The following is a 12,276-nucleotide window of genomic DNA, read 5'->3' on the forward strand; positions in this document are numbered from 1 at the left end:
CACATTCCTTCTTCCAGCTGATGTCATCCAACAGTGGCAGCACTGTTCTCCCCTTCATGGCCCAGTGTGTGCTTGATGCCCAGTGTTTTCAAAACTGAACACAGTATTGTTACAAAATACCTCCATTGGGCGTGAGAACAAAAAAGCCAGGAAATCATTAAGCCACAAGTCTGTATAGTGCTCACTTTGGGAGAAAAGTATTCAACTGTGTTTCGTTAAGAGGGCTTCTAGGTAGTGATAGTGTTCTGCTCCTTAACAACAGATGCACTGTCCATTTTATTATGCTTTAGACCATACATTTACACTGTATATGCTCTTCTGTATGTGTGACTCATTTCACAGTTGGGGAAAAAAAGATATAAACTTGTAATAATAGCAGCGAGAACTGAAAGGTAAGCCATCAAGCAGCCAGAGATCATATCCTGGAAGGTATGAGCACACGAAAGAGTATGCATAGGTGAAATTAGGTCCAGGAAACCCACAGGCAGAAGAGCAGCAGAAGGGAGAGGTGGAGAAGGTCTAGCTGTCCCTGGTCAGGCCTCAGAGCCCTGTCCCCTGCAGGAGGACCGTCATTCCCACACACACTGTGTTGCCCAATTGTGAGTTTATCCTTGCTCCATGCCCCCCTGGCAATTCCTCGTATTTCTCTCCAATCATCCTTGGCATCTGTGACCTGTCAGTCCTGAGAGGGGTGGCAGCTCAGCTTCCCAGTCCCAAGTTCCAGCTGGCCAGCCCCTTTGGTCATCCTCAGAGCCCTGTTCCAGCCAAAGGGGCTCAAGACTTTGGGCCCGTGCTTGCCTCCTGGTCCAGACCCCTTCAGTTTCTGCTCCTGAATATTAAGGTGTCAAGGACTTCTCCAGCCTCCAAAAGTCGCTTGTGAAGACTCCTCGAGCTGGGATTTTGCTTAGCATCTGCAAGGCTAGCAGTCAAGTCCCATCGCCCATCTGTAACTCAGAAGTCAGCCTGGTAATGACCTTAGAGATCTAGCCTACACTGTCTCTGGAAGCCCAGGGAAGATCCATCCAAGGGCTACAGGCTGGAGCTGAAAGTCAGCTCTGCCTTTCCGGAATGATCTGAGCCTGCATGAGACAGACACCAACTGCAGGCAGAGGCTATACACCTCCGGGTTCTGCATGGCTCAGAGACAAGCATGAAACCCCCACCTGGTGCTGTTCAGCAGTGTCCCAGGGGCTGCCAGGCCTCAGTGCATCAGTGGGTTAAGGATCCAGTATGGCCGTGAGCTGTGGTGTAGCTTGCAGACTTGGCTAAGATCTGGTGTAGCTGTGGCTGTGGCGTAGGCCAGCAGCTATAGCTCTGACTCGACCCCTAGCCTAGGAACCTTCATATGCCACAGGTGCAGCCCTAAAAAGACAAAAAAATAAAAATAAAAATAAAAAGGCATAGTGGTTTTTCCCGGCAATTATAAAAGAAATACAGGTTTCCTATAGAAACCCTGGAAAATACAGAAAAGTCTAAAGAAGAAAATAAAAACCACTCAAAATGCAGCAAGTATAAACTGCTAAGGTTTTGGCATCATCATTGGTATTTTTTAAAAGAGACCATTTCCTAAAACTGCACTTCACTTGCAGAGTGGGTCACAGAATCCATGCAGCAGCATCCCCCTAGGAGTTCAGCGCTCGATCAGCTGCACAGGCCCTCCCCTCCTCTCAATAGCCACAAGCCGACACCGTTCTGTGACTCCTGTGGCCACAGGAGAGGTCAAGACAGGCCGGGGTAGAACTGCACCCATGGGAAAGGACTGTGTTGGGGGTGGGGGTGGCACTGATACCAAGTCTGCCCCTGTTGATCCAGCCACAGGAGCAGCATGAGGCTTTTCCAGAAGAGTCTGCCCTCAAGCCCCTCTGAGCAAAAACATCAGAGGAGGGCGCTGCTCTGACACAGGCCTTAGGGTGTTTAATGAGGCAGCCCTGGCTTCCGGCTACCCTGAAACAGACAGACTTTCAGGCCCAAGCAGGCTCCCCAGGGGAGCCATGGGTGGTCTCAAACCTCGGTCCCCATGCCAGGCTGGGCCTCCTTCACCTCTGGGGCCCCCGTACAGACAGGGACCTGATTGAGAGCATGAGGGTATCCCGATGTCCTTCAAATCCCCTTTGCTTTTCGAGGCCCAGCCCAACCTTGCAGATCCCAAAGTGAGCCCCCAAGGGCAGGTTCTGAGTCTTACACCAATCAGCTGCCTGGCTGCACCACCTGCGCTATGCTGGACAGACGGACACGTGGAGGGAAGGAGGGGGTCGAGGAGATGCCGCAGGTAAAGAGGGCTCCTGATCATCATGCGAGCTGGACAGAACTTCATACAGCAGCCAATTCCAGCCACAGGCCATGGGGAGCAAAGCTGTGTTAAATTTAGGAAAGGTGGAAAACAAATGAAATACAGGTCTCTTCACCACAAGTTACAGAAACTGACCTTTATTTATTGTACTAAAGTCTGTTTAACTTTTGATACAAAGGAAGGTTTTAGTACAGAAAATCCCAGTCTGTCGGAACAGTACCTGTGCACACTGTACCATGACAGCGCCCCCCCGCCTGCCGCTCAGAGCGGCAGCCCCATGGGGCACGTGACGCCCCAAGAGCCTACGGTTGGTCTTGCTTGTCTGAGCCAGAATGTGTACCTGTGAATGAAAGGCAGCACTGAGGACTGAGACTGTGCAAGAAAATATATCCCTTTTTTAAAAATGTCAGTAAAGGCTAAACTATAATCTAGTGTCTAGAATTACAAAGAATAAAATGAAATCAGAGATTTCTTGCTAGTAAAATGAAATGTTAGGAACAGTATTAAAATAGAGGTCCTACCCCAGTGACACCCGGAGCCCCGTACAGTACCTATAATTAACAGGACGCACAGTTTAAGGAGGAACCACATCAAATCTTCAGCCAGAGATATCCAGCGTCAGAAGCATAAAAAAGTCAAACAAACCCAGACAAAGACATTCTTGTGGAGAACTGCTCATGCTGTGAGCACTGGAGCCAAGACTAGATAGATCTGAGTTCCTCTCTTGAGAGTTTTGACAGTGACCATACCAATCCTTAAGCCTCCATAAGTGCTCTCTATTCAAAGTCTGAAACACGAATGTTTTCATATCAAAACAGTTGATGTGCCTGCCCCACTCTAGAGCGTGTGAGAATTTCCCTGCAAAATCTGCACTGGTAAAAGCTGTCACTACTCACAGAACCTAAAGAGGACCCAGTGACATGCATCAGCCCCAGCCTAACACCCTGCCCGGAACTACCTGTGTAAGTGAACCCATGAAGCTTCGAGGACCAGAGAGAATACTGGAATAATGAGCAAGTGGAGAAGAAGTGACAGGGTGAGGAAGGCAGGAGGCAAAATCTGAGGGACGAATCTGAAAGATGGCCAAAGTCTCCTTCCTTGGTGCAGGAGAGGAGAACGCTGCCGCTGGAGAGACAGCCCCCACAAAGGCACTGGTTCCGTGCCCACTACACTGGTTGAAGCATGTGCAGTCGCCAGGCCCTTCCAGGAGAGGTGCCGCCACCAAGGAGCAGGAAGTTTGTCAAAGCTCTGGTCCCATCAACAAGAACCTCCCAAAGCAAAGCAGCCCCCAGCGAGGTTCCAGAGTGGTTTTGCTGAAAACAGGCGCAAAACCAACACCAAAGCAACAGTGACGAAAGGGCAGGAGCTGGGCAGCGACAACATGGAGCCATTCAAGTAAACATAAACAACCAAATACTTAGAAAAGGCTTGTAAACTTGTGATCTGAAAGGTTCTCTTTGCAGCATCTCTGATCAGCTGGCTACAAGAAAGGTTGGTGCTGAACCCCTCTCAAAGTCCTTTGTCTTAAAGCACATATGTGAGGGGAATGCAGTCTGCTGGCCAGGGCCTGGATCCCATTCATCTGTGGCCCTCTGTCTACAAAGGAGGTGCTTCTGGAGTCCTAGTCCATGGATCCTTCCCCTTCATGTTTATATACAGAGAGGCTTCTATCTTTAGTCACTAAAAAAGAGCTGAACCAGGTGGTCATGCTGGCGGCTGAGCTTGCAGTTGTCTCCAGTACCGTGTTCTATAGAGGGCAGGCTGGGATCCACAGGACTTTATTTTGCTCTTGATTAACCATTGCCAAGATCTGAGTGCAAATGCTCGACAGGGCTCCTCCCTGGACGACTCCTGCAAAAGAGCCCCCAAACACACGTCATTGGCTCAGAGGAAGACCCCAGGTTGGAGGCAAATAAACACATCTTTCACTCTTCCTGGTGTTCTGCCTGTTTTGTTCTACTTGGCCCTCCTGCCCCACTCCCACCTCACTCTCTTCCATCAGCGAGAAACTGGAAAAGAAAAAGAGTTGAATGCAAATCACTTCAGCTTTTTATCTATCCTTCTTGGCAGCTGTTTCACAGGATGTTAAAAACTGCGGCTCAAGTGACGGCTGGTGTCCAACTTTGCTAGGCTGCCCTGGCCTCTATAGCAGGGTGACCAGGATTTGACCATGTGCATGAACTGCCAGGTCCTACTGCAATAATGCCCTGGGCTGCTTTGCCTAGTCTTGCAGTGGGGAGTCCTGGCACATTGGAAGACGGTTAGGGCTGTGTTGTGATGGTCCAATCGGCAGCAAGATTCTACAGGAAACAAGGCTGGGTCTCAGGAGCTCGGCACCCCACAACCCAGAGAAGATTCCCCACCAAGACGAAGGGATGTCTCCAGCTCTGGCTCAAGGCCTGCTCTGCAGGCTTTCGACACCATGGCCCAGCAGATGTCGGTCAGGGCTCCCCGTGTGCTCCAGGGAACAGCGGCGAGCCCCAGAAATTGACAGTGAGTACTTAGAAACTGCTATGGAAGTATGACATGGTAATTTTACATCTGTTGAATAAAAAAGTCAAGGCTTATATATTGCAAAGTTTTGGAGTTTTAAAATTTCATTTATCTAGTAATTGGTAATGTATCTGACTGGTTTGCAATGGACTGGAAATTAAAATACAAGCACACAGGAGTTCCCGTCGTGGCTCAGTGGTTAACGAATCTGACTAGGAACGATGAAGTTGTGGGTTCGATGCCTGGCCTTGCTCAGTGGGTTGAGGATCTGGCATTGTTGTGGGCTGTGGTGTAGGTCGCAGACACGGCTTGGATCCTGCATTGCTGTGGCTCTGGCATAGGCCAGCAGCTGTAGCTCCGACTGGACCCCTGGCCTTGGAACACCTCCATATGCCACAGAAGCGGCCCTAGAAAAAGGCAAAAAGACAAATAAATAAATAAATAAAAATAAATAAATAAAATACAAGCACACATACGCATACATAGACAGAAGCGCCAGGGCTGGTTTTTGAGACCAAATATTTCATGAGAAGCACCAAACTAGATTACAACACTTTCTATGAGCTAATTAAAATCACTGCCTCTGCCTCTCTGTGACCCCAGTGTTATTATGCCCTCTATAAATGACTGATTTTATGGAAGAAATTGAAAGCCACCAAGTAAAATGGCAGTTAGTAATTTGGAACATGCTTCTGGTTTGCTTTGTTTCAAAGATCAGAGATAATCAAGGTGCAGCTTGCCTTTAGATATCACTGTAAAACTGGCCTGCCCTGGAGGGTGCTGGGGACAGACGGTCACAACCACCACCACGAGTCTAGCTGCCTGTGGAACACTGGAGCTGCTACTCAGAGCCTGTGCAACCACTAGGCCAGAACTAGTCAACCTTACCTTCCAACCTGCAAGCTCCTGACGTTGCCCTGCCGGCAATCAGATCACCTGTCATGAACACCATGATGGCGTCTACCAGGCACTGAGGAAGCATGGGCTGCTACCACTTCTAAGAAGGACATCCTTGGGAAGCCTGTGTTTGTCCCTGCTGCCTGCTCCTCTCCAGGCCCGACGCACACCTACCTGTGAAGTATCTGCTGTACTCCTGTTCAATCTTCTGAGCAGTCTCAAACTGCTCTTTGGAATGCCTCTGAGTCACCTTGTCTTTCAGGTAGATGGGATCTCTCTGCTCCCTGTCAGGACATCCAGGGACCCATACTGAGCATCTCACCTTCCCCAAGTGCTCCTCCCTGCTCCTCTGTTACTCTCTGCAGAGTAACCACTGCAGTGTCCCCATGTTCCCCCCTCATAAAATACAGCAATAGCCTGTAGGCTCCACAGAGAGCTCTGGGAAGATTGGAAGAAGGTGAGCGCCCCAGCGTGTACACAGAGACCAGACACCCAGCTAGTCCCCAAGTGCAGGTACCAGAAGTTTAAAAGCACAGAAAGGCTATGTGGATAGGGGGGCCTTGGCAAGCCATTAGCCCAACCAGCACAGAAGCCGAAGGTCAGTGACAGCAAAGGCCATTCCACATCACAAGCCAGCTACTGGCAGAGCTAGACCTCGGCCAGGCCACCCAGGAAGATGAGAGGCAGGAGAAGGGAAAGGGCACAGGGCTCAGGAGGGGAGCTATGCAGACATGATGGACATACTCAAGGAGCTGTGGCAGCATGCAAATAGCACCAAGAGGGGCAGGGAAGGAGGGCTGTGCTGAGAACATGCCTGACTCAGCTTGAGACAGGGTTTCAAGAAGGACAGTCATTCCTGCCCGGGACGCCTATTCCAAGGCCCATGGGCCCATCTCTTTCTTCCACCCCTCCCCCATAGCTTTGAGCCAGCAGCCCATCCCCAGCAAGACCCCAGGCTGAGCCGCCAAGGAGCCTGTCACCTACTTGATGTGTTTGGCGCTCTTATAGTGGATGAAGATGACGATGGGGTAGATGTGCATGTGGTGCAGCCGCTCGATGGCGTGGGGGGCGATGTCCAGGAGACAGTGCCGGTTCTAGGGACATGGAGAGAGTGAATACCTGGGTGGGAGCCCTGGACACCCCAGGCTTTCTCTGCCACCTGTGGGCCCCAACCCGCACCTCACACTGCTCTGCTCTGCCTTACTCTGTGGATGAACACATAAGGTTCTACCCACAAACAAGGCAGCAAAACCAGTCTTTCATGAAGATGAAATGATACACAGTGGGAGAACTTCTCCCCACAAGCTGTTGGCTGTGATGATGGTCAAGGCTGGGAACCAGGGCCAAATGGGGCCTGGACTACCCAACTCCAAACTTCCCCTCCTGCTTTTACCCAGAAATGGAACTTCCTAAAGCTCGAGCCCTCCTGGCCTCAGAAACCTTATTTCTGCCAGTCTGGGCAAAAGAAGATGCAGAGACTTGGTGGGGGCTATGGCAGGAGCGGGATGCGTGGGTTTCTGCATGGCTGTGACTGAAATATGCCTGAGCCTCTGGGAAGAGTATGAGCCAACGGCAGGCCACATGCGCTCTGCCTGTGGCTACCCCGACCCCAGGAAGCCCCAGAGGGGCCCACCCTGTGGCAGGCTGCCTAATGTCCTGGGGCACCCCTGACTGGAGCCCGTCCACTTCAACTGGGCAATGCGCACTGAGAACTCCTGACGGACCAGGAGGAAGCTGGAGCCCAGCAAGGTGAAGTGACCACCCAGGAAGGGGTGCCCATACCCTTGGACCCTCAAGGGCCGCCTTTGCAGCATACCTGGCACACTTCCCCACTCCCCCTCATGCAACCTGGCCAGCTGCCCCTGGTGTATTCAAAGGCCTAAGGCATGCGGCAATGGCTCTCACCCTTTAAGGGTCAGGCCCTGATGGAAAGCCCCTGTCCCTAGAATAAGGCACAAGATCAGCAGACACATTCTGGGACCCTGGTGTACAAATTCCTGTGCGGGGCTTTTCCTAGAGTCCAAAGATCTTGTCAGAGGCCCTCAAGGAGGAAAAGGTGAAACATACACATCTGTCCAGGATGAGCTCCCTGCTCATGAATGCAGAAGTACACAGAAGCACTGGGGCCAGCCCCCAGTATGTTAATTCAGGTTAACAGGACACGGGCAAGCTCATGTGGTCTGAGAGACACACAAGGGAGAGGTGCAAAGGTACAGGGCCCAGACACGCAAAAATACACAAGGGGTCCAAGCTCAGGGCTCAAACAGGCACCCATCCCTTGATCTAAAGCAACCAGTACCTTTTCTGTGATCTCCTTTATGGAAGCCACTGTGGTCACGTCAAAGTGGCCACTCCTCCGCTTGAAGTCAACAAATAGGCAGTCTTTGACACCCCGCTCAATGGCCTGCTGGGAGGCCTTCATCACCTCTGCAAAGCACAGAGACAGGAATCAGGATGCTCTAGGCACCAGGAGCCGTCACAGCAAGCTCCATGAAGAACACTGCACAGAAGGGCCATTAGGAACCCAGCCCTACTGTCCTCTCTCCTAGAGAAAGAACTGACCTGACCCAAGTCAGGAGGGATCCACCCCCAGGAAGCAGGTGGACACAGACACAGGGACAGACCCAACCCAGCAGGTGTGGCACCCTTACCAAGGGGACATCTGCAGAACTTGCCAGGTGCCTCGTTCACCAGCATTTCCTTCACCACATCCAGTAATGGCCCCAGAATCAGGACGGGCCTCAGGGAGGTGCAGTCCACCTTCTGGACCCGCTGATAGGCAAGGCTCACCGGATCTGAGGGAGAGAGAGGAACAGTGTCATGGGCACCGGATCTGAGGGAGAGAGAGGAACTGCGTCATGGGCACCCACCTGCAACAGAGGGAGGGAAGGAGGGGGCTGGGGACCCACTGCTTCCCTGACCACACTTACCGCGCAGCCCCACCCCCTCCACTCCACAAATCTAAAGCCAGGCAAAATAACCAGTTCACCCTTGTTTGCTGGGATCTGCCCAGTTTTAGCACTGGGAGTCCCGTACCCCAAGCACACCATGGCACAGTCCCTCCTGGAGTCCAGCACAGTCCCCGCTCCATGAAACACCAAGGCACTTCAGCACTTCATTCTGCTCAAATTCTCCCGCATGTGCCTACCCCTACTATACATTCTCTGTTCTCTGGAAATGCAGCCTCCCCTGAGGTAGGTGTGGTCATATGACCTAGACCTGCCCCGAGGTGTGAGTGAACTCTCCCCCCTTCCAGGGAGATGAAACAGACAGGACCAGGTGCAGTGAGCCAGTGCTGATCCTGCAGATAAGAACAAACCTTAGGAAATGACAGAGCCACAGACAGAAGGGACCTGACTCCCTGATGCTCCCCAGAACAGAGGTGCCTCCCAGAGACCAGCCACAAGGTCAGACTTTTACATGTCAGAGAAGTAAGCCTCTATTAGGCTTCAGCCATTGTTATTTGGTCTCTGTTACAGCAGTCAAACTGATAGCCTACTTGATATGTGTAGTAAATTTCCCCTTTCACAGATGAATAAAAAAATCCTCACAAGAAGAGACAACCCAAAAACCAGCAAGCGAATGTCTTCTTGGCACCTCTCTGGTACCAATCACTGTGCTAGCATCTCAGAAACACTTATAAAAGAGTAGAAAGCGGAGTTCCCGTCGTGGCGCAGCGGTTAACGAATCCGACTAGGAACCATGAGGTTGCGGGTTCGGTCCCTGTCCTTGCTCAGTGGGTTAACCATCCGGCGTTGCCGTGAGCTGTGGTGTAGGTCGCAGACGTGGCTCGGATCCCGCGTTGCTGTGGCTCTCGCGTAGGCCGGAGGCTACAGCTCCGATTAGACCCCTAGCCTGGGAACCTCCATATGCCACGGAAGTGCCCCCCCCCAAAAAAAAAGAGTAGAAAGCACATTACAAAGCTCACATTCCAACCAGGCTTACAGACAGCAACACAAAAGAAACAAGACAACCATACAAGGGTTGCCCATCATCGCTAGGCACCAGGACAAGAAGCCTCACTCTTAGGGCAGAACTGAGGTAAGAGTAGCCTGAGGTAGGCTTGTGAGGACGGGTCAATGAGGGGTTCGACCTGGAAGAGTCGTGACTAGGAGACGAGGAAAGAGGGACCAGAAGGCACAGCTTTAAATGAACACACAACCATGGTGCTAGGTGCAACCTCATCTGTAAACACCAAGCTCAGGGGCGGAGTTGAGGGAGAAGTGAACACAGTCTCTCCTCTTCTCTCACCCACCCCGTGCTTGCATTTTTTAGGACTGATAATTATCTATGTGCATCAATATGGCTTTTCATATAACCTTTCTCAGTTTGGTGACCAGATGATCTGTTGTTAAACCAGGGAGAGGGTTTTTGACCACATTCACTACCCAAGACCCCCATGCCCTTCTGACTAAAGACTCCGCAGAGTCCCAGGGCAAAGAACTTTCTCCAAGAAGAGAGAAAAACATCCCCTCTTTTAAAACTTTGAACATTACAAGTAAAGCCAAACATCCTCTCTTGACACCTCTTCCCCAGTCCTGGTGCCCAACAGTAGCCTCCTACCCACTGTAATAGTCAGTTATGAGGATATAAAGTATATCCTTCCAGATGTCATTCTGATATGCTGACTTTTATATGCCCCCTGACCCTAGAAAATATATATGTCCATGTGTTCAACAAAAAATGACATGATACCATAAATACTCTGCAACTCCTCCTTTCACTCCATGTCATTTTTCTGGGAAGCATCCCTGTGGATTCATACTTCTCTTCTGACTCCTTTTGAACATTCTGCAACATGGATGCACTGCATCTATTTATCCATTTCCCTGTGTGTGGATATTGAGTCACTATCCCTTCAATTTACTTGAACAGAATCAATCATATTTCCCCCCTAATGACCAACAATCCACACTGAGGGGTACCAATTTAGAAAATTCCTGTTCTTCCCTGAATAATCTGCTCTGCTTTGTCAGAAGTTTCCACAAGAGTTCCTGTCATAGCTCAGCAGCAATGAAACTGACTAGCACCCATAAGAACAAGGATTTGATCCATGGCCTTGCTCAGTGGGTTAAGGATCTAGCATTGCTGTGAGCTGTGATGCAGGTCACAGAGGTGGCTTAGATTCCAAGTGGCTAGAGCTAGCAGCTGTAGCTCTGATTCCTACCCCTAGCTGGGGAACTTCCATATACTGTGGGTACAGCCCTTAAAAAAAAAAAAAAGGGAGTTCCCATCGTGGCGCAGTGGTTAACGAATCCGACTAGGAACCATGAGGTTTCGGGTTTGGTCCCTGCCCTTGCTCAGTGGATTAACCATCCGGCGTTGCCGTGAGCTGTGGTGTAGGTCGCAGACGCGGCTCGGATCCCGCGTTGCTGTGGCTCTGGTGTAGGCCGGAGACTACAGCTCCAATTCAACCCCTAGCCTGGGAACCTCCATATGCCGCGGGAGCGGCCCAAGAAATAGCAAAAAGACCAAAAAAAAAAAAAAAGCTAAATATATAAATAAAACCCTAAAGTATAAAAAGTAGTTATAAAACTACATTAATGTTCACATAATATAAAAGGAGGTAACTGGTCTCATCTATAACATAAAAGGGTTGGAGGGGAACACAGAGATGTTGAGTTTTTATGTAAGATTGAAATTAAGCTAACGTCAGTTTAAAATAAATTGTTCTAACCTTAAGATATTTTATGTAATTGTAATGATAACCAAAAAGAAAGTATCTATAAAAAATATACAAAGGAAAATGACAAGAGACTCAAAATATGTCACTACCAAAAAAAAAAAAAATCAATGAAATACAAAGGCAGCAAAGGAAGGAAAGATAGACAAAAAAGCTACAAGACATACAGAAAACAGCAAAATAGTAATACTAATAATTACTTCCCTATCAGTAATTATTTTAAATGTAAATGGATTAAATGCCCCAATTAAATGATGTAGAGTGGTTGAATGAATAAATAAACAAGATGCAACTATATACAAGAGACTCACTTTAGATCTTGGGCCATAGATAGGCTTGAAGTGAAAGGATAGGAAAAAAAAATAATTCATGCAAATGGAAACATAAAGAGAGTACCAGCAATTATATTAGACAAAATAGATTTTAAGACAAAAACTGTCACAAGAGACAGAGAAGGAATTTATATCATGATAAAAGGGTCAATTTTCCAGACAGCTATCACAATCATAAATATATATATACACCTAAGATTAGAATTCCCACTATGTGAATAAAACGTTGATAAAACTGAAAGGAGAAATAGAAACACAGTATTAGGGGACCTTAAAAACCTCACTCTCAGTTATGGATAATATAACCACATGTTAGCTCAGTAAAGAAGCAACATTTGAACAACTCTATAGGCCAATGGACCTAACAGACAGTTACAAAATACTCCACTCAAAAAATCAGAATATCCATTTTTCTCAGTCATTATAAGTGCATATGGAACATTCTCCAAGACAGACCACATGTTAGGTCACAAAACAAGTCTTAACAAATTTAAGAATTCTGAAACCATACAAAGTATCTTCTTTGACAATGGAATAAAACTAGAAATCAATAGCAGAAGGAAAACAGGAAAATTCATAAA

At 48.9% G+C, this 12,276-nt stretch overlaps 1 protein-coding gene across 2 annotated transcripts in view; it reads right to left on the reverse strand.

The window, feature by feature from the left end:
• Positions 1–2,411: 2,411 nt before the first annotated feature.
• DLG5 (discs large MAGUK scaffold protein 5) overlaps positions 2,412–12,276 on the reverse strand; it is a 127,772-nt gene continuing 117,907 nt past the window's right edge. For both annotated transcript variants that reach the window (XM_047760124.1, XM_047760123.1), the window contains 5 exons: positions 8,332–8,475; positions 7,980–8,107; positions 6,665–6,774; positions 5,855–5,964; positions 2,412–4,141 (listed from right to left, as the gene is read on the reverse strand). In XM_047760124.1, coding sequence (XP_047616080.1) covers positions 4,038–4,141; positions 5,855–5,964; positions 6,665–6,774; positions 7,980–8,107; positions 8,332–8,475 — 596 coding nt within the window. In that variant the 3' untranslated portion in view covers positions 2,412–4,037. The remainder of the gene's footprint in view (positions 4,142–5,854; positions 5,965–6,664; positions 6,775–7,979; positions 8,108–8,331; positions 8,476–12,276) is intronic.

This window comes from Phacochoerus africanus, chromosome 15, assembly GCF_016906955.1.
Source record: "Phacochoerus africanus isolate WHEZ1 chromosome 15, ROS_Pafr_v1, whole genome shotgun sequence".
NCBI classification, from domain to species: domain Eukaryota; kingdom Metazoa; phylum Chordata; class Mammalia; order Artiodactyla; family Suidae; genus Phacochoerus; species Phacochoerus africanus.